At 45.1% G+C, this 20,635-nt stretch overlaps 2 protein-coding genes across 5 annotated transcripts in view; both read left to right on the forward strand.

Moving 5' to 3' along the window:
• Positions 1–1,731, forward strand: part of lpar2b (lysophosphatidic acid receptor 2b) — a 26,167-nt gene extending 24,436 nt beyond the window's left edge. For all 3 annotated transcript variants that reach the window (XM_056454122.1, XM_056454139.1, XM_056454130.1), the window contains one exon: positions 975–1,731. In XM_056454122.1, coding sequence (XP_056310097.1) covers positions 975–1,070 — 96 coding nt within the window. In that variant the 3' untranslated portion in view covers positions 1,071–1,731. The remainder of the gene's footprint in view (positions 1–974) is intronic.
• Positions 1,732–4,915: 3,184 nt separating this feature from the next.
• On the forward strand, positions 4,916–19,989 carry LOC130221599 (calmodulin-regulated spectrin-associated protein 3). 2 transcript variants are annotated; one of them, XM_056454147.1, is made up of 19 exons: positions 4,916–5,186; positions 8,670–8,890; positions 8,982–9,122; positions 11,442–11,528; positions 11,652–11,684; positions 12,361–12,408; positions 13,543–13,681; positions 13,806–13,945; positions 15,410–15,503; positions 15,584–15,629; positions 15,706–15,761; positions 16,299–16,329; positions 16,503–18,330; positions 18,407–18,525; positions 18,604–18,896; positions 19,001–19,046; positions 19,142–19,260; positions 19,351–19,469; positions 19,552–19,989. In XM_056454147.1, the coding sequence occupies exons 1-19, from the start codon at positions 5,060–5,062 to the stop codon at positions 19,852–19,854; spliced, it is 3,990 nt and encodes a 1,329-aa protein (XP_056310122.1). In that variant the 5' UTR covers positions 4,916–5,059; the 3' UTR covers positions 19,855–19,989. The 2 variants fall into 2 exon arrangements, with proteins under 2 accessions (XP_056310122.1, XP_056310130.1); XM_056454155.1 differs by lacking the exon at positions 12,361–12,408.
• The last annotated feature ends 646 nt before the right edge of the window (positions 19,990–20,635 follow it).

Below are 20,635 nucleotides of genomic sequence, written 5' to 3' on the forward strand. Positions count from 1 at the left end.
CAGTTAAATGGTTAAAATAAATAAACTGAAATGCGCATCACAGTATAAATAGCAGAAGTGAACAAATAGATTTTCCCTACCAGCAGATATTAATCCCACACCAGATATAAGAGCAGACACTAACCTGCTGTAACGACTAAACCTCTAAACAACAGACGAAAACATCAGTGAGCTGTAGCTCTGACATGGGCATGAGGGTTATAAATGACTGATAAACAGATGCGGGTGATCACAAGAGCTCAGATTGTGATCATATCTCGGTTTAGTTCTGTTGATATGTCATTTCAAATATTCATAGCTTGAAACAGATGGACTGGATTGTGCTCACTCTTACAGCTATGGCGAGGGCTTAAACAGAGCAGTGCTCATAATATCAAGCAAGAAAAAGAAAAAGTCCGCTGTGAAACAGAACCTGCTCTGTGTTTTTGTAGGAAACTCAGTTTAGATCTGTTTAGGGTAAGAGGTGTGTGAGTTACTGCCGTCGGTCTATCACTGAATGTGTCAGGAATATCAAAACAAAACCAACTTAACTCCGCTCCTTTAGCGCCCCTCATAGAGCTTGATCCACGCTGGCGTTTCTCCTCTTGGGTTTTTGGTTTTGGAAAGGGAAAACTTCCATCCTGTCCAAACTTTTAGGCTATCAGATTTACACAACACTTTGGCTCGAGAGCTTGACAGACCTCCTGCGTGTAGCTACGGTTGCTAAGCCATGATTGGTGTGTGTGGTGGTTTTCGGGTGTGGCTTAACGAAGGGTCAATTGTTTATTCTACATCTCTCTTGAAGAGTTGATCAGATGATGTCATGGCGGTCTCGATTTCAGCCAATCGCTGCTCTGCTCATCCTGATATTGAGGATTTACATCAATCATGCGCCCTGATCCCAGATCAGCTCATCACACACTCGATTGAAGAACCAAATTATCTGAGATCTGTTGTCAGACTGAGGGATAGAGCTGTTGTGTGTTGTGTGTCAGGCTCGCAGGGCTCGTGATGCAGGAGCGCAGCAGGAGAATGGAGGACGGCTGGTGCTGAAGGAGAACAAGGAGATGCTGGAGTCCAGCGACAGCTGAAACACACTCTCTGACACACTCGCAAACTATTAGCTGTAAATATCCTTTCAATTTTATTCAAGTTTTACTGGGGCAGCTTCTGGCCAAGATTTGGAGACTTTGACTTGAAAGTGTGTGTGACTGACGTCTGATTAAACACACTGCAGTGTGACAGACACACACAACAATTTTAATGACGTTTAATTGATGTTGGATGTTATTTGTGTCTAGCTGTGTGTGTGTGCGTGCGTGCGTGCGCGTGCGTGTGCGTGCGTGCGTGTGTGTGCGTGTGTGCGTGTGTGCGTGTGTGTGTGTGTGGTTAGGGTTTTGCTGTGTTGTTCATGTGTAATTTGAAGGACTTCTCTGTTGTTTTTGATGATTAAAGTTTGTGATGTTGTTTATAGTGCTGTAGTTTCATGTGTTGAACTGCAGTGATGGAGGAATGAAGCTTCAAATCAACTGAGCCCATTTCTGTACAGAACTGATCAGTGTCGGTGCTCGTGCTGGCGACACCTGCTGGCCAGACCTGTGGAAATGCAGCAAACTCAGGCAAAATGTGTATTTGAATGGAGTTTTTCCACCATTTTACCGTCTTTAAATTGCCCTGTACCCTATAGATGCACTTTATCATCTATCATTTATTGTCTAATATGATTAAATATTACGCTACGCTCTTTTATAACGCTTCAGCTCTATATTTTGTTTGTTCCATAATGGGCTCTTCTAAACAAGACAACAAGGTTGCAAATCTGCTGTTATTTATTTAATACTCTTCTCATTAAATCATCTACAAACTCCTAAAACTGACCTGAGATCAGGTAAACACTGTGAAAGCTGTTCATTGATACTCCACTAGGGGGCGATCTGGGTGAAGCAGAGTAAGGCCCAATCCCTATTCTACCCCTTAGCACTTCTCCTGGTCCCAATTCTCTTTATCTTGAAGGCGTAGGGCTAAGGGGAAGGGCCAGATACCTCTCAAAACAGATTTTTCAGGACCACACTCGAAACCAAAGGGTAAGAAAATTTCCCAGAATACACCAGCCACACCGGAAGTCAGGAGATTCACAAATTAGCATTTTTTGTCATTATTACAAATTTTTACAACAATCAAGCACGTTTTAATATCTTCATAACCGCGCTCATGTTTTACCGTCATGCTTTAAAATAAAAACCGCTCAATTTGTGATCTATAATCCCTAATCATAACTCGTGTACAGCAGTCCCACAACATCCTGACTCTGGAGTCCCCTGTCAGTAATGTCTAGTGTCTGGGAATGAGCTGTACAGTGTCTGCTGTAATGTTAATGCTGTTTTTAGTGTGTTTACACAGATGAATATGGCCACTGTGGAAATACACAGCACAGTTAAGATCTTAATGTCACATTAGATGGTGATGATAACATGATATAAGCCCTCAGTGATTTCCTGAAGATCAATACCAAACAATAACACAACTGGAATAACTACAGCAGTCGCCATCGTCTGATCTCACATGATCTCATATCCCACTTTTTAGTGTACATCTGAAGCACTTCCCCTTCACAGTCAGTTTAAAGGGCAAAGGGGTGCAAAAATAGATTTGGGATTGGGCCTAATAGATGTGGATAATGGGATTACACAGATCGCCCCCTGGTGGAGAATCATTACTTTGCTGCACCGTTTGGATGCAATGCAATGTAATGATGCAACCAAGCCTTCATTGTCCACTGAAGAGTCATAATTCACATTTAATCCACATAAAACACAAAGGAGCATTTGCATAATAATGTTATTTGACTTTAAAATGCTGTTCATCACCAAGTCCTTGTTCTGTTTAAAGTGAATGCTGAACGTGATCAGAGTGGGGAGAAAATGGATTCATGTCTTGAATTAATGCATAAATATACTCATTCAGCATTCAACTCTGAGCAGATGTGTTGAGCACCATTAAATATAGATGATGCATTTTAATAATTCATAAGTCCTGTAATACAAACAAATTAGGTGTGTTTTACTCAAGATCTCTACAAAGCTGCTGTTACTACAACCCCCCCCCCCCCCACCCAAAATACTGATCATCCAGTGTTGGGTTGACGGTGGAGCTCAGCCAGCTTTCATCACTGTAAGGGCAGTGCAGAGCGCTCCATTGCCTGATACTGCAGCACTTCTTTTATCTGCAATTTGAATAGGTTTGTTTTTCATGCTGCTAAGAGGAGCCATTTACACAATGCAAAGCTTAAAGCTTAAAGCACACAGTATGAGAAACCACGTCACGGTGCACACACTCTCAGCTTAAGAATAAGGGTCAATAAAGCTGCGGTCACACTGGACTTTTCTCTACATAGACTTCCATTCATACACGCAAATGCGTCAGACCGGAAACGCAAGGTCCTGCGTCAAGTTTCAGAGTTCGCTGCATTGGAAAGTTCAAGCTTGGTGAACTCTGACTTGCTAAACCGCATCACTTGACTGCGTGAGACCAATCGAGGATCAAAACAGGACCTCTGAACAGAAATTTTAAATATGGAGCAATCGCTCGCTTTATTAATGTCTAATCATCTTGTTTAATGCCGCCCCTTTTCGCAGTGCAGTACAACAGAATTTCGCATGCTCAAACTCACCCAGATTGTCTTTATAATAGGCCATCTTTAAGGAATCTCCTCCTCCTTCATGTTGTTCAGTGGAGAGAGCGCCCTCTGGAGGCCAGGACACAGGATTACAGAGGAGTCAACACAAACAGAAACCCCTTTTATAGACCTCTACATGCTCAGAGTAACACCAGTGTGTGTGTGTGTGTGTGTAGTCCTGTGTGTTTGAGTGAATGAAGAGCTGCAGACGTTCAGTGTTAATAAGTGTAGTGAGACACTCGTCAGCTCTGCGTATCTGAAACCTGTGTGTGTGTGTGTGTGTGTGTGTGTGTGTGTGTGTGTGTGTGTGTGTTTATCATCTGAAACTGGTTATTCTTCATTTTAGCTGACGGTCATGTGATGAGCTTCAGTCTGATGATGAACACTGATCTGAGAACATCTGATCTACTTTCCACACAGCGGAGTTCTGCCAACACAGCGCTCGATTATCCTGCTTTAATATACGTGATGCCAAATGAGGGTTAGCACAAGAGGAATCTCAGTGTAGTCAGATTACACCGTTTCAGTTATTGATCTTCTCTGTTTCATGAATGCTTTTCTCTCTGTTTTTTTCTTTTCTTTCTTTCCTACTGTACCGATCCTTTCTGTCCTGGTTTCTTTCCTTCAGTTTCTTCATTATTTATTATTTATTTTCTGTCTTTTTCTTAGTTTCCGCTTCTGCTTTTAATCATGTTTTTCTTCATTTCTTTTCTGTTTGTTCTTTTCTTTCATTACGGTTTTCCTGTTTTTCTTGGTAATTTTCCTTTGTTTCCTTCAGTTTCTTTACTGTCATTAACGTCTCTCTTTTCTGCTCTTTTCATTATTTTTTCTTTTCTTTCTTCTCTTTTTGTTCATTAATGTTTTGCTCTTTTCTTATTTGAGTTTTTCATCCATTTCTGTCTTTCTCTTTTATTCTTTCCTTCATTATTTGTTCTTTCTGCTTGTTTTTTTTCTCTCCTTTCTTTTTTCTCAATTTCTTTCCTTTTCTTTAATTCGTTAACATTTCTGATCCTCTTTTTCTTTCTTTATTTACTTTTCTTTTGTTTGCTTCTGTTCCTTCCTCAGCTTTCGTTCATGTCTCTTCTGCTGTCTCTGTCTCTCTGTCTGTCTGTCTTTCCTCTTTCTCATTCCTTCTTTTCTGATGTTCTCTCTGCGGCCCCGCCCACTCTAACGCGTGATTGGTCGGCCGCGAGATGACTGACAGCTTGAGAAGGACACCTGACGCGCGGCTCCGTGGCCCATGCGCGCGCGGGACAGTGACGGACGGACGGGCGGCTGCAGGATGCGGCGGCGCGCTCGGTGCTCTCCGGTGTGCGGATGCTCTGCAGGCACCGAACACCCCGCACAATGACTCGGTAGAGTCGCCTTTTCTCACGGTTTATCCTTCAGTCTTGAGTAACGGCGATGGACGCGCCTGCAATGAAGAGCAGCGCGCCGGTACCAGACATCTGCCCGCTAGACCGGTACGAGCCGAACCAAGCCAAGACCAGAGCCAGCCTGAGCTGGCTGCTGAACCGAAGCGGACCTGAAGGTAAACGCGTGTGTGTGTGTGTGTGTGCAGCATCAGCACCATTCAGCATCTGTGCGCGCGCACGCAGTTTGTTTAATATAGAGAGTGAAGCGCGTGCCTGTGTGTGTGTAGGGCGTCACCGCGGCTCTCTGATTCAGCATCTGATCAAATAACCGAACACACATCACTATCGCGTCATTAACACACACACACACACACACACATACACACTGATGATGTCTTTGTGTTTGCGCGCTCCCGCTGATCGCCATTGTGTGCTCTCAGCAGCTCTATTGCTGATCATTTCCTTCAGGAATCTCCTCTGTAAGACTGATCTAGACTGCAGACAGTGTTCAGGAGGGCTTTGTGCTGTAGAAATGATGCTTGAGGATGAACCCAGGCCCTCAGGGTAAGATGAGCCACACAGAAGCACAGGGTTATTGGCCTTTAATATATCAGTGGAGGGCTGTTATTTAATGTCTCCACATCAGACCTGTGCATTTCAGAAGCCTGAGCTGATAATGGAAGACTGCAGGCTAACTGAGGGGAAACTAATCTCCTGACAGGGGATTTCTTCGTCTTCTTTAACATACTGAAGGGTTTATATGGTTATTAACTAAACTAGCTTGTAAAAGCATTTATAATGAGTGATCTGCCGTCCGCTGATTATCCTGCTTGTTCTGTGCTCATCTGCTCTAGTGTTGCTCAATATTTGACCTCATCATTAGAAGTTCTGTTGGATCTGACCGCTCCTGCACTGAATCAGCACATAACTCAGCTTTCGTCTTGCTTCTAGTCTAAAAACCAACAAAAACATGAAATCAAGCAGCATTTTCTAGACTAACAGACCCTGTTGTGTTCAGAAATGAGTGAAAGTAAAGTGAGTTTTCCATTAACACAGGCTAAATCATTCAGTTCCTCCTCCGCTCAGTCTCTTTATTAGGGCAGAGCAGGGCACAGAGTAACCCTTTCTGCTTTTGGCCAGATAATGAGCAGAGTAATGAGGTTAGACAAATCATGTGTGTTTTATCAGCAACACACAGGCCTCTCCTACATATGAGCACTGCTTGTGTATGGACGGATCGCCGGACCTATGGTTCTGTGCAGTATTGGCCAAAGTGTCAGGAGTGTAAATGTTCCTGTTTACAGCGCCTGCGGGGCAAGCCGGATCAGACAGAGGTTAGATGTAACACATGCTTATAAAGGCAGAGTACACACTATTAACTGCAGTTTACTTTAAACAGTAGCTTTATTTCCTCTGTAATTAGCTCAGCTTATTTTTGATTCTACACAGCTCATGTTTATTTATTTATCAGATAAACACATCCAGATTTACTTGGGTTATTATACAGTATTATACAGTGCATTTATTTGCATTATGAGTAGGGCCAGACAGAATCTGCGGACGCTTTCTGCTGTTTCTGCGCAGAATTTTGGTAAAAATCTGGTTAACCCTGAGCAAATACCTTAAACTGTGTGTTACATTTAACCTCGCGTTATTTTGTGCCCCGCACTCCCCTAATCAAGGGTCCCCACAGCGGAATGAACTGCCAACTTACCCAGCATATGTTTTACACAGCGGATGCCCTTTCAGCTGCAACCCATCACTGGGAAACACACACTCATACACAATTTAGTTCAATTTAATTCAATTTAGTTGATCAATTCCCCTATAGCGTATGTCTTTGGATTGTGAGGAAACCCACACCAACACGGGGAGAACATGCAAACTCCACACAGAAACACACACTGACCCAGCCGGGACTCAAACCAGTGACCTTCTTGCTGTGAGGTGATCATGCTTCCCACTGCGCCACCATGACACCCGAGCATAATAATCTCATGTCATAATGTAAACGGTGTTATTTAGCCTGTCCTGATGTAGAACTCTCTTCATTTTGACTCATTCTTTCTGAAATCGAGCCTGCATCTTCTGCTGCTCCAGGAAACGGAGAGATTTCAGAATATCTGTCCTGCTGTCTGCTTGACTTACAGTTGTGTTGATATTTAGACTAGAAATAACTCTACATGTTCACTAAATATAAACAAGACAGAGTGTGTGTGTGTGTGTGTGTGTGTGTGTGTGTGTGTTGTGAAAGTGTGTTGCGCTGGCATCATCTCACATCATTTGTGCTCCAAGGCTCTGGATGTGGGTCAGAGAGAGAGCGTGTGTGTGTGTGTGTGTGTGTGTGTGTGTGTGTGTGTGTTTGCGTGAGAGTAAAGCTCATCCTCGAGTGTGTCTGTCCATTTCAGACTCTTCAGGAGATTTGCTTTCAGACGCTCAGTCGGTCAGTCAGGATCGTGTGTGTGTGTGTGTGTGTGTACTGCAGTTTATGTCCTACAGAAACATAAAATAATACAAATTCAGCTGAAATGTTGTGGTTTGTATTAGCAATAACTATTATATATGTGTAATATGTTCATCATTCTATTCTTAAAGATGTTTGGTGTGTGTGTGTGTGTGTGTGTGTGTGTGTGTGTATATACACTATGAAGTGATTATATAGTGTTGATCATCATTAAGAGGTTAAGTGAATTAAAACTGCGTCAGATTACGGCAGGTGAATGTTCACATTACCGTGATTGAGAGTTCACCTGCCCCTGAGCAGGCTTGTTTGCCAGTATAAGTTGCCAGAGTAACTGAGTCTGAACTATTGTAAATTTGATTAATGAAACTGAATCCGCCATTATTAAACCTGAATAACCAACATCAGCCTGGCTTTTACTGTCAGCTTGGTTTCTGGAACAGGTCCCTGATTTTAAATAACGAACACTACAAATATTAACGTAAACATTAGCTGAGCAGCTAACAGTGCATGCTCACAATCTGTCTGTGTTGTCAATCTGGCAACCTGTGCACTGAACAACACTTCTCCAATGTTTAGAATGTGGACTGCAATACCGAGATCAACCACTAGCTGTCAGACCTGCGCACTGCAGCTTTAAGAGTGTCTGCACTGCCACTGTACTGACCCCAGATCTCTCTCTCTCTCTCTCTCTCTCTCTCTCTCTCTCTCTCACTCTCTCTCTCTCTCTCTCTCTCACTTTCTCTCTCTCTCTTTGTGCGTGTGTCTGTGTGTGTTTACTTGTCTCTTTGTGTGTGTGTGTGTGTGTCTGTATGTCTCTCTGCGTGTGTGTATATGCGTCTGTATGTGTGTCTTTCTGCATGTGTGTGTCACTGTGTGTTCCTTTTTGTGTGTATTTGTGTCTGCATGCGTGTGTGTGTGTTTCATTGTGTGTGTATATATGTGTATATTTGTGTGTATGCATGTCTCTGGATGTGTGTTTGTGTATCTGGATGTGTGTGTGTCTTTCTGCATGTGTTGGTGTGTGTGTGTGTGTGTGTGTGTTTCTTTGTGTTTGTGTCTCTTTGCGTGTGTGTGTGTGTGTGTGTGTGTGTGTGTATGTGTCTATCTGCAATTGTGTGTGTATATATATGTGTGTCTCTGTGTGTGTGTGTATGTGTCTATGCGTGTTTCTCTGTGTGTGTACGTGTGTGTGTAGAGAGTGTGTCGTCAGTGGTGTGTGTGGACGGCTCAGTGTGTGTGTCCCTGCAGCGCCGCCTGCTGTCCGCTGAGCTGTACTGTCGCGTGTTCTCGTGTGTGTGTGTATCCGCTGGGGGCGTGGCTCCGGCAGATCTGCCCTCCCTTCTGCTACTGCTGGACCGCCTCCACCTGATGCCTTCGGCCAATCAGACGCAGCTCAGCCAGACGCCCATACACATGGTGAGTCAATCACACAATGACCCCCGCTCAGCCAGCAGCTCTGCGATATGATTGGCTGACAGCTCTCTCTCTCTGCTCTGATTGGCTACAGGGGGCTCATCTGGCTCTCATTGATTCACTGATGTCACTGAGCGCCATGGAAACGGTTGCCCGGGTGAAGATGGCGAAGGAGACGGATCAGTTCGGCTCTGGAAAGAGCTGGGAAAACTCGCTGCTCTTCTGGATCAACAAGGTCTGGACCAATGAGAGTCCTTACAGACTCATTTACATAATTTAAAGCGACAGTACACCACAATATTCACTCACAGTAAAGCAGATCTAAACCTATGAGTTTCTTTCTTCTGAAGAAGATATTCTGAAGAATGTTGGAAACCTGTAACCATTGACTTCACTAGCAGGAATAACAAATACTAAGGGCTCTATCATACACTCGGCGCAATAAGACACAAGACGTGTTTGGCGTGATGTGTTGCTGTTTTCAGACCAGTGCAACAGTCGTTTTCCTCCACCTTGTTTAAATAGTAACTCCATCTGCACCACTCTGTGCACTCATGTGTGTGTGCTGGTCTATAAAGGAGGTGTGTGAAGGCGCATTGTTGGAGCGTTGATATTCTGAGGAGCTGAAATAGACCAACAGCACCATTGACCAACTAAAGCTGCTCTGAAGTCCAGCAGAGTGTGTTAGTTATACACCTGTGCAGGTCCAAACACTCACACACTGCTGAACACACACAGGATGATCAGCAACACACACATATCTTTACAGATCAAAACAATTAAAGGATTAAAATGATCCAGAAATGATGATTTCCTACATCAATATAAACAGCACTGCCTCCATGCCTTCTTCACCTCGGGGGGCTTTATCAGTTCAGTCATGACCATCTGCATCTGTATAATGTGATTATTATCAGGATTATTGATTATCTGCAGATTTATATCTGTTTTTATAAACACAAGTGTAGATGTGTCCAGCTGTGGGGTTTTGGAGACGTCTGCATCACCATATGGGTCATCAGAACAGGACGTGTGTGTGTGGATATAACTCAGGCCAGACAGAATCTGCAGACGTTTTTTACTATTTCTGCTGAGAATTTTGTGAGTAATTTTAAGAGTATCATAACTAAAAACTCAATAAAACAATAATAAAATACAGTTTAACTTTGATTTAATGTTTACAATGTAAATCACATTAGGGCCACTTATTTCTTAAAGCAAGACTCTCAAATAATATATCTATTAAACGGCAGAAAATATTACTGTACACACTGTATTGCAAATAAATCACAAGAATATTTTAATATTACCATTATTAAATCACAATAATAGGAGTGAAATTAATTTAAAAACTGAATAAATATAACTTTACACACATTTACACAAGTAAATAAACAGAATTAATGATGGGCTAAAGATCTGTGAATTTCTGTGCGCGCAGATTCTGTGTGGGCCTAGATATAACTTGATTGAGCACACTTCATTATTATTGTTCATTTATTCCTCTGCTGGAGATCAGAATTGAATTTATAAATAGTTTTGATTAAGTCTTTGTGCTTAACAAACTAAATCAAATATGTAGGCTGATGGATGTGTTCAGTGGAGTGAGTTTCCACTGTTTCCTTACTCCACCAAAGTAAAGGAGTAAAGAGGGAAAATAAAGTAAAGAGGCTGAATGGAGGAGGCTCGCTCTTTATCCTCGCGCTGCAGATGCTCTGTTTAACTGTGTTCTCGCTAGTGAAGAGTTCAGTTTTTACTCTTACAGTCACCATGTAAATAGCAAATGCACCATGGAGCGACGTAACTGCCTCCTAAAGGGAATGAGAGACGAGACTCTGATTGGTTTAATGCAGGTTATGCTCAAAACACAGCCAGAACTCATGAAGAGAATAAGCTCAACCCTGTTAGACCATGCGCAGAGCGCAGAGCAGATTTATCCATCCTTAAGACAGCAGAAGTGGATTCAGACACGACCTTAATGCTTTTGCACCATGAGCTGCAGACTTTGTGCTTAGATCATTAAAATAGAGCCCAGAGAGAGTCAATGGACGTCGGTCTCCAACATTTCTGTTGTGTTTGAAAATGCAAAGTTTTCATTTTAGCTGAAATCTGACTGTAACTCTCTCACACACACACGTGTTTATTTACAATATAAACATAGTTTTAATGGTTACATAATAATGACAATAACTAATAAAATACCACTAATAATATCAACAGTGCATTAGCTATAATGTTTAATCAGTCGATAGATTAAGCGAGGTTTATTGATTATTAATTGAGGAATAATTGACAATAATCATTGTTTATTGTTAGAGCTTATTGAGTTATTTTGGATCTTGAATGAAGTGTTGACAGTTTAAATGATCTATCTTCTACTGTCCTGCTTTTCTTCACTCTCCTGTGTTTGTGGATTGCTGGATTTCCCTTTAATAGCTGTGTTTAATGTAACGTTGCCCTCCTGAATCCCCCAATCCCCTTCAGTTCTCCTGGATTATAACTGAGGGTCCAGTGTAAAGCGGTCATCATTAGCTGAGCGTCCTCTCTCATACAGGTCAATCAGAAGCTGCGGGACACTGCAGATGTGGAGGAGAACGTGAAGCCAAACACCTGCACAGATCTGCAGCCGGTGCAGCCCACGGTGAGCAAACACACACACACACACACGCTCACACACTCCAATTTCAGTGATGCTAACCACTCTCTCTCTCTCTCGCTCTCTGTGTGTGTGTGTGTGTGTGTGTGTGTGTGTGTGCGCGCGCAGTGTCCTCAGCGCTGGTACTGGAAGCTGGTCCCTGTGAGTATTCCTCCTCTACTAATACACACTTCTTCTCGTTCAGTGTGTGTTCATTGGTGATCATAACACACTCATACTCATGGTGTTTGACCTGCACGAGTGTTTAATTCAGCAGTGTGTGTGTGTGTGACAGAAGTGCTGTTCTCACTGACCCATCCATACACTAACGTTTAAAAGCCTGTGTTTAGCATGCTGTAAGGGGCCCCTATTATGCAGAAATGACCTTAATGCGGTGTTTAACCCCGGTAGTGTGTGTGTGTGTGTGTGTGTGTGCAGCCTCTAGTGCTCAACAGTAATGAAGTGTGTTTATTATAATCAGACATGATGCAGAAACACTTTGATTGACATTCTCCCGTTTGTACGTGTCATCAGAGGGGGAAAGCCCCGCCCACTAGTGCTCATCTCATTAGCATAAACAGCAGCCCTGAGTGAGAAGCAGCCGTCTGGGATTAATAATAGTATTAGCCAATAGGAGTGAGGGCTCGGGGTTCTGTGTGTGTCATGCGATGTGGCATGTGTCAGTCCAGCCAATAGGAGTGATGTGTGTGTGTCTTGTGTGTGTCATGTGATGTGTCAGTCCAGCCAATAGCAGTGAGAGGCGTGTCTTGTGTGTGTCATGTGACTGTGTGTGTGACTCTGGCATTGACCGTGTGCTCTCTCTGCCGTACCGCACCAGCATGCCATCGCATTTTGTTTGAAGGAGTCGGGGAATAAACCTCCTGTGGTAACGTATCCGCCCGCCTCCTGTCTACACACACACACACACACACACACACACACGCACACACACACATCAGTACACTCTTACACATTCACATATACACACAATCACACACACAGATTCATATACATACACACACACACACAGTCTGCCCTCTGCATGTCCTGATCTCTGTCCTGTGTGTGTGTGTGTGTGTGTGTGTGTGTGTGGTCTGCAGGAATAACACACACTCTGGTTTGGTTTTGTTTGTGGCTTTAATTGAGTTTTTCTTTCAGTTGTTCATGGTTTGTTTCTCGCTGTCGCCTGCTGTGAGTCTGGATGGCCAACACACACACACACACACACACACACACACACAAATACACATCTGACAAACACACACTTCACTGTTTTATTTCTCCCCGTCAGCTCTGCGTGTGTGCAAACGTGTGAGTGCGTATTTGTGAGTGTGTATGTATGTGTGAGTGTGTATATGTGTGTGTTTGAGTGTGTGTGTATGTGTTTTTGTGTGTGTGTGTGTGTGTGTGTGTGTGTTTGAGTGTGTGTGCGTGTGTGTGTTTATGTGTGTGTCTGTGTGTGAGTGTGTGTTTGAGTGTGTGTGCGCGTGTGTTTGTGAGTGTGTATATATGTGTGTTTGTGGGTGTGTATGTGTGGGTGTGTATGTGTGTGTTTATGAGTGTGTATATGTGTGTGTTTGAGTGTGTGTGTGTGTGTGTGTATGTGTGTTTGAGTGTGTGTGTGTGTTTGTGAGCGTGTATATATGTGTTTTGAGTGTGTGTGTGTGTGTGTATGTGTGTGTGTTTGTGAGTGTGTAAAAATGTGTGTTTGAGTGTGTGTGTGTGTAAAAATGTGTGTGTGTGTGTGTGTGTGTGTGAGTGTGTGTTGAGCTGCACACTGACATTCACTCACTGAATCACTGAATGAATCTGTATATTCACTGATATTGAATGAATCACTGATTCAGAAAGTGAATCTGATTCGCTTCAGAGATGTGTGTGTGTGTGTGTGTGTGTGCTGCTGCTGCTGCTGTTTCCCCCTCTGTATAATTTAACAGTCTTTCTTTTTTAATCCACACATGTAAATGCTCTTTTGAACCATGTTCTTGTGTGTGTGTGTGTGTGTGTGTGTGTGTTTCAGATCCGTTACAGGAAAGACAAGGTTCAGTCTAAGCAGAGTCCGGTGTTCTCGGTGGTGTCTGGAGTGAAGGATCTGTCCAGCGGCTGCGCCATCGCTGCTGCACTTCACTTCTACTGTCCTCAGATACTGCCGCTGGAGGGTAAAACACACACACACGCACGCACACACACACACACACACACACACACACACCTGCTGAAAAAACACTACACGATGTATGCCTTCTATGTCAGAAATGTAGATTGCTGCTCTGTGTGTTGCAGACGTGTGCTTGAAGGACACCATGTGTGTAGCAGACAGTGTGTATAATCTCCAGCTGATCCGAGAGTTTTATAGAACCCACCTGAAGAGCTGCTGCCCCCTACAGCTGGAGGATTTACTGTACGCCCCGCCCACTCTGCAGGTCAGATATACCACACAAACTCTACAGGTCAGATATGCCCCGCCCACTCGACAGGTCAGATATGCCCCGCCCACTCGACAGGTCAGATATGCCCCGCCCACTCTACAGGTCAGATATGCCCCGCCCACTCTACAGGTCAGATATTCCCCGCCCACTCTGCAGGTCAGATAAACCACACCCAATCTACAAGTCAGATATGCCCCGCCCTCTCTACAGGTCAGATATACCACACCCACTCTGCAGGCCAGATATTCCCCGCCCTCTCTACAGGTCAGATATACCACACCCAATCTACAAGTCAAATATGCCCCGCCCTCTCTACAGGTCAGATATGCCCCGCCCTCTCTACAGGTCAGATATACCACGCCCACTCTGCAGGTCAGATATGCCCCGCCCACTCTGCAGGTCAGATATGCCCCGCCCACTCTACAGGTCAGATATACCACACCCACTCTACAGGTCAGATATTCCCCGCCCACTCTGCAGGTCAGATAAACCACACCCAATCTACAAGTCAGATATGCCCCGCCCTCTCTACAGGTCAGATATACCACACCCACTCTGCAGGCCAGATATTCCCCGCCCTCTCTACAGGTCAGATATACCACACCCAATCTACAAGTCAAATATGCCCCGCCCTCTCTACAGGTCAGATATGCCCCGCCCTCTCTACAGGTCAGATATACCACGCCCACTCTGCAGGTCAGATATGCCCCGCCCACTCTACAGGTCAGATATACCACACCCACTCTACAGGTCAGATATACCACACCCACTCTACTGGTCAGATATACCACACCCACTCTACAGGTCAGATGTACCATGGCCACTTCACAGGTCAGATAAGCCACACCCACTCATCAGGCCAGATATGCCCCGCCCACTCGACAGGTCAGATATACCACACCCACTCTACAGGCCAGATATGCCCCGCCCACTCTACAGGTCAGATATGCCCCGCCCACTCTGCAGGTCAGATATGCCCCGCCCACTCTACAGGTCAGATATGCATTGCCCACTCTACAGGTCAGACATATCACACCTACTCTACAGGTCAGATATGCCCCGCCCACTCTACAGGTCAAATATGCCCCTCCCACCCTACAGGTCAGATATACCACATCCACATTACAGGTCAGGTATGCCCCACCCACTATACAGGTCAGATATGCCCCGCCCACTCTACAGGTCAGATATGCCACACCCACTCTACTGGTCAGATATATCATGGCTGCTTTACAGGTCAGATAAGCCACACCTACTTAACTATGCATCACAGCTCTATCCAATGCTTTTTAATGGCCTCACCTAACCCCACCCCTAACCCTACCACTGACAGTGATGTCACTTGCTCCATTTGAGTGCATGGTGTCTGACATTGCATCGCTGAGTGATGCAGCCTTAGCAACTGTTATGGCTTAGTAACAGCTGTGTATCAAATGACTTTTACTTTTGACTCCACAGGTGAACATTATGTGCTTCCTTTCGGAGCTGTTTGCCACATTCGAGGTGCAGAAACCAGATTTCGTCAAACCCATAGACACACTGGACCTAACAGGTAGACATTAATACATGAGAGAACAACGAAACCGCATAGTAATCAGATCATACATCAGCTTCTGTTGTTTTGTCCTACAGATGCATCAGATCTGGTGGACTGCACTAGTCCGATCAACGGCAACAGGTAAAGCACTTTCCAGAACACTTGATCATGCTCGCTGTGTTCAGTTGCATCATGGGATCTGGTGTTTTTCTTGCAGTGGCTCTCCATCTTTCCTCCTGAAGCAGTCTCTGCCTCAGTCCACCTCGGTGTCCGGTGAGAGCTCTCTGCATGCTGACTAACCTGTGGAGATTGGTTTGGCTGTGTTCGTTTGGCATTGGGAGTTCTGTATAGGGGATATCTCCATAGAGAATATACATACTTTGGGATTAAGATAATTTGGAGTCCTACAAACCCAGAACCCAGAGTCTCATGATCATTCACACGCACAATCTGATAATAGCATGTATTATAGCATGTAGCAACACAACAGAACATGAAATAGCAGCTTCTGACAGCTAGTCAAAGATACACTGTGTATTTGGTCACAAATCTTCTAGCACTATAATAATGTAAGTGTCCATTTCTTATCCACACAAGATACCAATTTTCTGATGCAAATTATGACATTGTATGACATCGTAGTACCCCATAGTAAAAGGTTTTTCTTGCCTCCCCTGAGAAAAAGTAACCATCTGAATAGACCCTACACTGCAGACTGTGCTCTGTGGATTTGTTGTGTGATATCTGAAATGATAAGATCTGTATTGTGTATTTAACTGAGTTACTATTATTATATTTGTTGCTGTGTAGAAGGACGGGGCTGGAGCAAAAAGCAAATTAGGTATGTCTGTTTAAAATTGTGCTTCAGTTCAATAAAGTGTGTAGGCAATACAATTCTGACTTAGTCAAAATGTTTTTAATATATTTTAAAATTCCTATACTTCTGAAAATGAAGCATGAGCACATTCGTGAAGCCCTAGGAATCTTCAGTGATGTTCATGTTCTCTCTCTTAGCCGTCCTCTCTCGGCGGTGACCTTCAGCATCCCGTTCCCGCTGGACAGTGATGTTGATGTTGTGATGGGCAACCCTCTCTTCCGCTCTGTCAGCACAGACAGCCTCACCATGGTAACCAACTCTGACGCTTACACTCCCCCAGAGGATCTCAGTAAACTGATTGGTCACGCTCCTCTAGGAGAGCTGCCTACCATAGAAGAAGCATTACAAATCGTTCACACTGGCCGTCTGGTACACAACGAGCCGCGTCTGCGGCCAGAGGGGGCACCATCTGGCTTTTACCTCCACTCCCAAGATGAGGGTGGAGCCAAACTCAGCAGCTCTGCTCCCTGCCGGTCAGGGATTATGTATCGACCAATTGGAGGAGGGCCTGATAATAGCGGGAACCACAAACGACAAGATGGAGGTTCAGAATGTGCCACGCCTGACTCTCCCCAAACCTCCAGCCCAGCCAACGGACCCAAGTCTGGCCGCATGACAAACTTTGCTGAGCGCAGAAAAATGATGCCTGAATCCCCAAGCAATTCCAGGTCCCAGGAGAGGGAACCTTTGTTCAGTCCTGCAGCAATGAGCCCCGTTGGGGCAGTGGAGGCGCAGGAGCTGGGTGCACGTCTGGAGGAGAAACGGAAAGCAATTGAAGCTCAAAAGAGGAGGATTGAGGCCATCTTTACCAAGCACAGGCAAAGGCTGGGTAAAACTGCCTTCCTTCAGCTCCAGAAGAAACAAGGGGGAGAGGTGGAAGACGATGGACAGTCCATATCTCTGGATGAACGACTGACGCAAATGGAGCAGCAGCTTCAACAAGTGGAGGACAGAGAGAAGGAGGAGGAGAAAAGAAAACAGGAAGAGGGGAAGAAGGAAAAGGATGGGGAGGAGAAGAAGAGTGATGTAGTAGCTCCACCAAAACTAGAGAAACAGGTGACCTTTTCTGTTGAAGCAAAGAAAGAGGAGGGGAAAGAGCCACCGCTGGGAGAATATAACGAGGCGGTAGCTAAGCTAAGCTCCACACTAGAAACTCTGCAAAGAGACATGCAGCGCCTTACAGAACAGCAGCAAAGGCTCATGGGAAAGAAAACTTTGAGTTCTCCTAAAAACATCCCCTCAAGCAAGACCTCAGCATCCAGCAAGGCCTGGGTTATTCCATCTGGTCCCAAATCCCCCGCTACACCACCTCATCTTTCTAGAGACTCCACTCGCATCATTTCACCCTCTGGATCTCCATCACGCTCTGGACAACTTTCAGACACAGCGAGATCCCCTAAAAGCTCAGCAGCATCCACCCCTCGTAGATCCCGTGGTGCTGCTCCCAAGAGTCCTAGGCGTCAACGTCCCTCCCGCCCCACGGACCTTGGCTTCCAGCCTATCACACGTGTCCTAACACCGCCTCAGAATGTGGACACCCTTCCTCATTTGCGCAGAGTCTCTCCAAGCCAGTGTCAGGTGCAGACCAGCTCTTCACTGCGGCTCGGAGGTCCATACACCCCGCTGGAATCTCCACCACAACCTCCCCCTGCTCAAGAGAACACATCAGAGTCAGGCTCCAGTGACCACAACACTCCAATCTTCAGCCTGGAGCTAGAGGCTGGACCTCCGTCTGCACTCCCTGCGGAGCTGTTAGGAGGAGCAGGCAGCTCCGGAGCTCCATCAGAGTGCTCGTTTGAAAGTGACTTGCTTTTGAGCAGTGCCCCTGTGAAAGACGAGACTGAGGGCGCCGGAACGATGGGAGATGACACAGATCTAGAGCTGGGTGCAGAAATATTCTCATCAGATTCCATGAGTGACCAGACTGAGAGTGAGAGCCGGCTGGGTCTTGATGTGTTTTTTAAGGTGTGTGAAGGTCTGCATGCTCTTGCATGAGATTAGTGTCTGAGGTGTTGGTAAAGTGTGTTTTGTGGGCCTTTAGGAGGAGGGTCTCTCGGAGGAGGTGATGGCACAGAAAAGGGCCCTGCTGTTGGAACGACAGCAAAGACGAGCACAAGACATCAAGAGACGAGCAAGACAAGGGCAGGACCCTGAGAACAGGTAAGATCATCTGCACATTCAAATCTTCTCATATTAGACTTGCATTCAGGAATCTCTGATATCTGCTTTCCCTTATAGTCAACAGGCTTCCTTGGAAGACCTGCGACCACAAACTCCACTGCTATCACAGTCTCTGCCCACCTTTTACACCCCACCCCCTCATGTGAATGCCACGCCCCCAGGCACGCCCCAGCGCTGGGGAGCATTCACACGGGCGGAGTATGAACGCCGTCATCAGCTGAAGATAATGGCTGATCTAGAGAAGGTTCTCAAACAGAAACCAACAAAGCAAAGTGGCAAAAAGCAGCATGCAAACAAACCACATAACCACGAGCTCATTCACACACGCTCACCTGGGAAGAGCAGAACAGGTAACCATGCACATCACAAGAGAGTAACTACTGGCATCACAAAACCCAATTGCTATTTGTTTGTATGAGTGAAAAATGAGTTTGCATTTACCTTATCTCCTTAGCCAACCAGAAAGATGGCAGATCTCTACCAACTGCAAAACCAGCAAGGTACTGTACTCTACACATGAGTCTTGTGTCTTTCTTCTGTCTTCTATAAATATCTCTGTTTTTACTAAAAATGCCTAATCTCTCACTCACCGCAGTCGTTCAGAGTCACCCTCAAAGGTGATGTCATCAGGACTGCTGGCCAGTCAGAATGGAGAGAAAGACTGTGAACAAGCCTCCAACGCCTCCTCTCCAGCATCACTCCCAGAATACACAGGTAAAAAACAAATTGTTGAATTTTTGTTTAGTAATTACAACTAAGTAAGGTTTGTTAGGACAAATGTGATTAAACCATCTCTCTTTTTAGGTCCTAAATTGTTTAAGGAGCCCAGTTTTAAATCCAACAAGTTCATCATTCACAGTGCGCTCTCACGCTGCTGCCTTGCTGGCAAAGTCAACGAATCCCAGAAAAACAAGATCATTGAGGTGCATCACTGTGTATTTCTCTCCACAGACGTGACTCCTTCTTACACTTCTACATTCTGACAGTCTGTTTTCTCTCATGTAGGAGATGGAGAAGAGCTCAGCCAGTCACTTTCTGATCCTCATGCGTGATTCTAACTGTCAGTTCCGTGCCATCTACACCCTAGATGGCCAGTCAGAGGAGCTGCACCGACTCTGCGGCGTTGGTCCACGCGTCATTTCCTCATCAGCCGTGGAAGCCATTTATAAATACAGCTCTGATAGGAAACAGTTCAATACACTTCCATCTCGCACTCTGAGCATGAGCGTTGATGCTTTCACTATCCCTGGCCAGCTCTGGAACACTAAGAAACACGGCACGCCCAAAAAAGTAGCCACTCCCAAATAGACTCAGACTGCTTAAACCAGGGGTGTCCAAAGTCAGTCCTGGAGGGCCGGTGTCCTGCAGATTTTAGCTCCAACTTGCCTCAACACACCTGCTAGGATGTTTCTAGAAAGCCTAGTAAGAGCTTGATCAGCTAGCCCAGGTGTGCCTGATTGAGGTTGGAACTAAACTTTGCAGGACACCGGCCCTCCAGGACCGAGTTTGGACATGCCTGGCTTAAACAGACCACACTTATTTAAATAAACCTCACCAGGTAAATCAGTCCCTTCTACAAAGTACACACCCATGTTGGCTCCGCCCATTCAAAGATACCAATGCCCCGATTTACTTCTCCCACTTCCTCAAAGATAAACCAGTGCTATAAGTACAAACCCCCTTCCACCTGCAAAAGAAGACACACCCTAATAGACTCCCCCCACTTAAACAGACCACACTTACTCAGATAAGAGTTCCACCCACAATGTGACCACACCCAGATTGACTCTGCCCATTCAAATGATACACATGCCCAGATAAACCTCAGCCTCTAAGTTAAACCAGTGCTACAAGTAAACCCCCACCCACAAAAGTAGCCACACGCAAATAGACTCCACCCATTTTAACTGACCACACTAATTTAGTGAAAAAACTGCCCCACTCACACCAAGATTGACTCCACCCACTCAAGATGATTCTCAAGATAAGCCTTCAAGAGTAACCAGTGCTACAAGTATAAACTAGACACAACCAAATATTCCCCACCCACCAAATTTACCACTCCCTCTGATATAAACCCCTCCCACCA

The sequence above is a fragment of the Danio aesculapii genome, chromosome 1 (assembly GCF_903798145.1).
Source record: "Danio aesculapii chromosome 1, fDanAes4.1, whole genome shotgun sequence".
NCBI classification, from domain to species: domain Eukaryota; kingdom Metazoa; phylum Chordata; class Actinopteri; order Cypriniformes; family Danionidae; genus Danio; species Danio aesculapii.

What these genes read in the sequence shown, in the direction of transcription:
- LOC130221599 (XM_056454147.1), top strand. Translation starts at nt 5,060, where the DNA reads ATGGACGCGCCTGCAATGAAGAGCAGCGCGCCGGTACCAGACATCTGC. An exon ending in CGGGGAATAAACCTCCTGTG is followed by an intron (nt 12,409 to 13,542) that starts GTAACGTATCCG and finishes TGTGTGTTTCAG; the next exon opens with ATCCGTTACAGGAAAGACAA. An exon ending in AGAAAAACAAGATCATTGAG is followed by an intron (nt 19,470 to 19,551) that starts GTGCATCACTGT and finishes TCTCTCATGTAG; the next exon opens with GAGATGGAGAAGAGCTCAGC.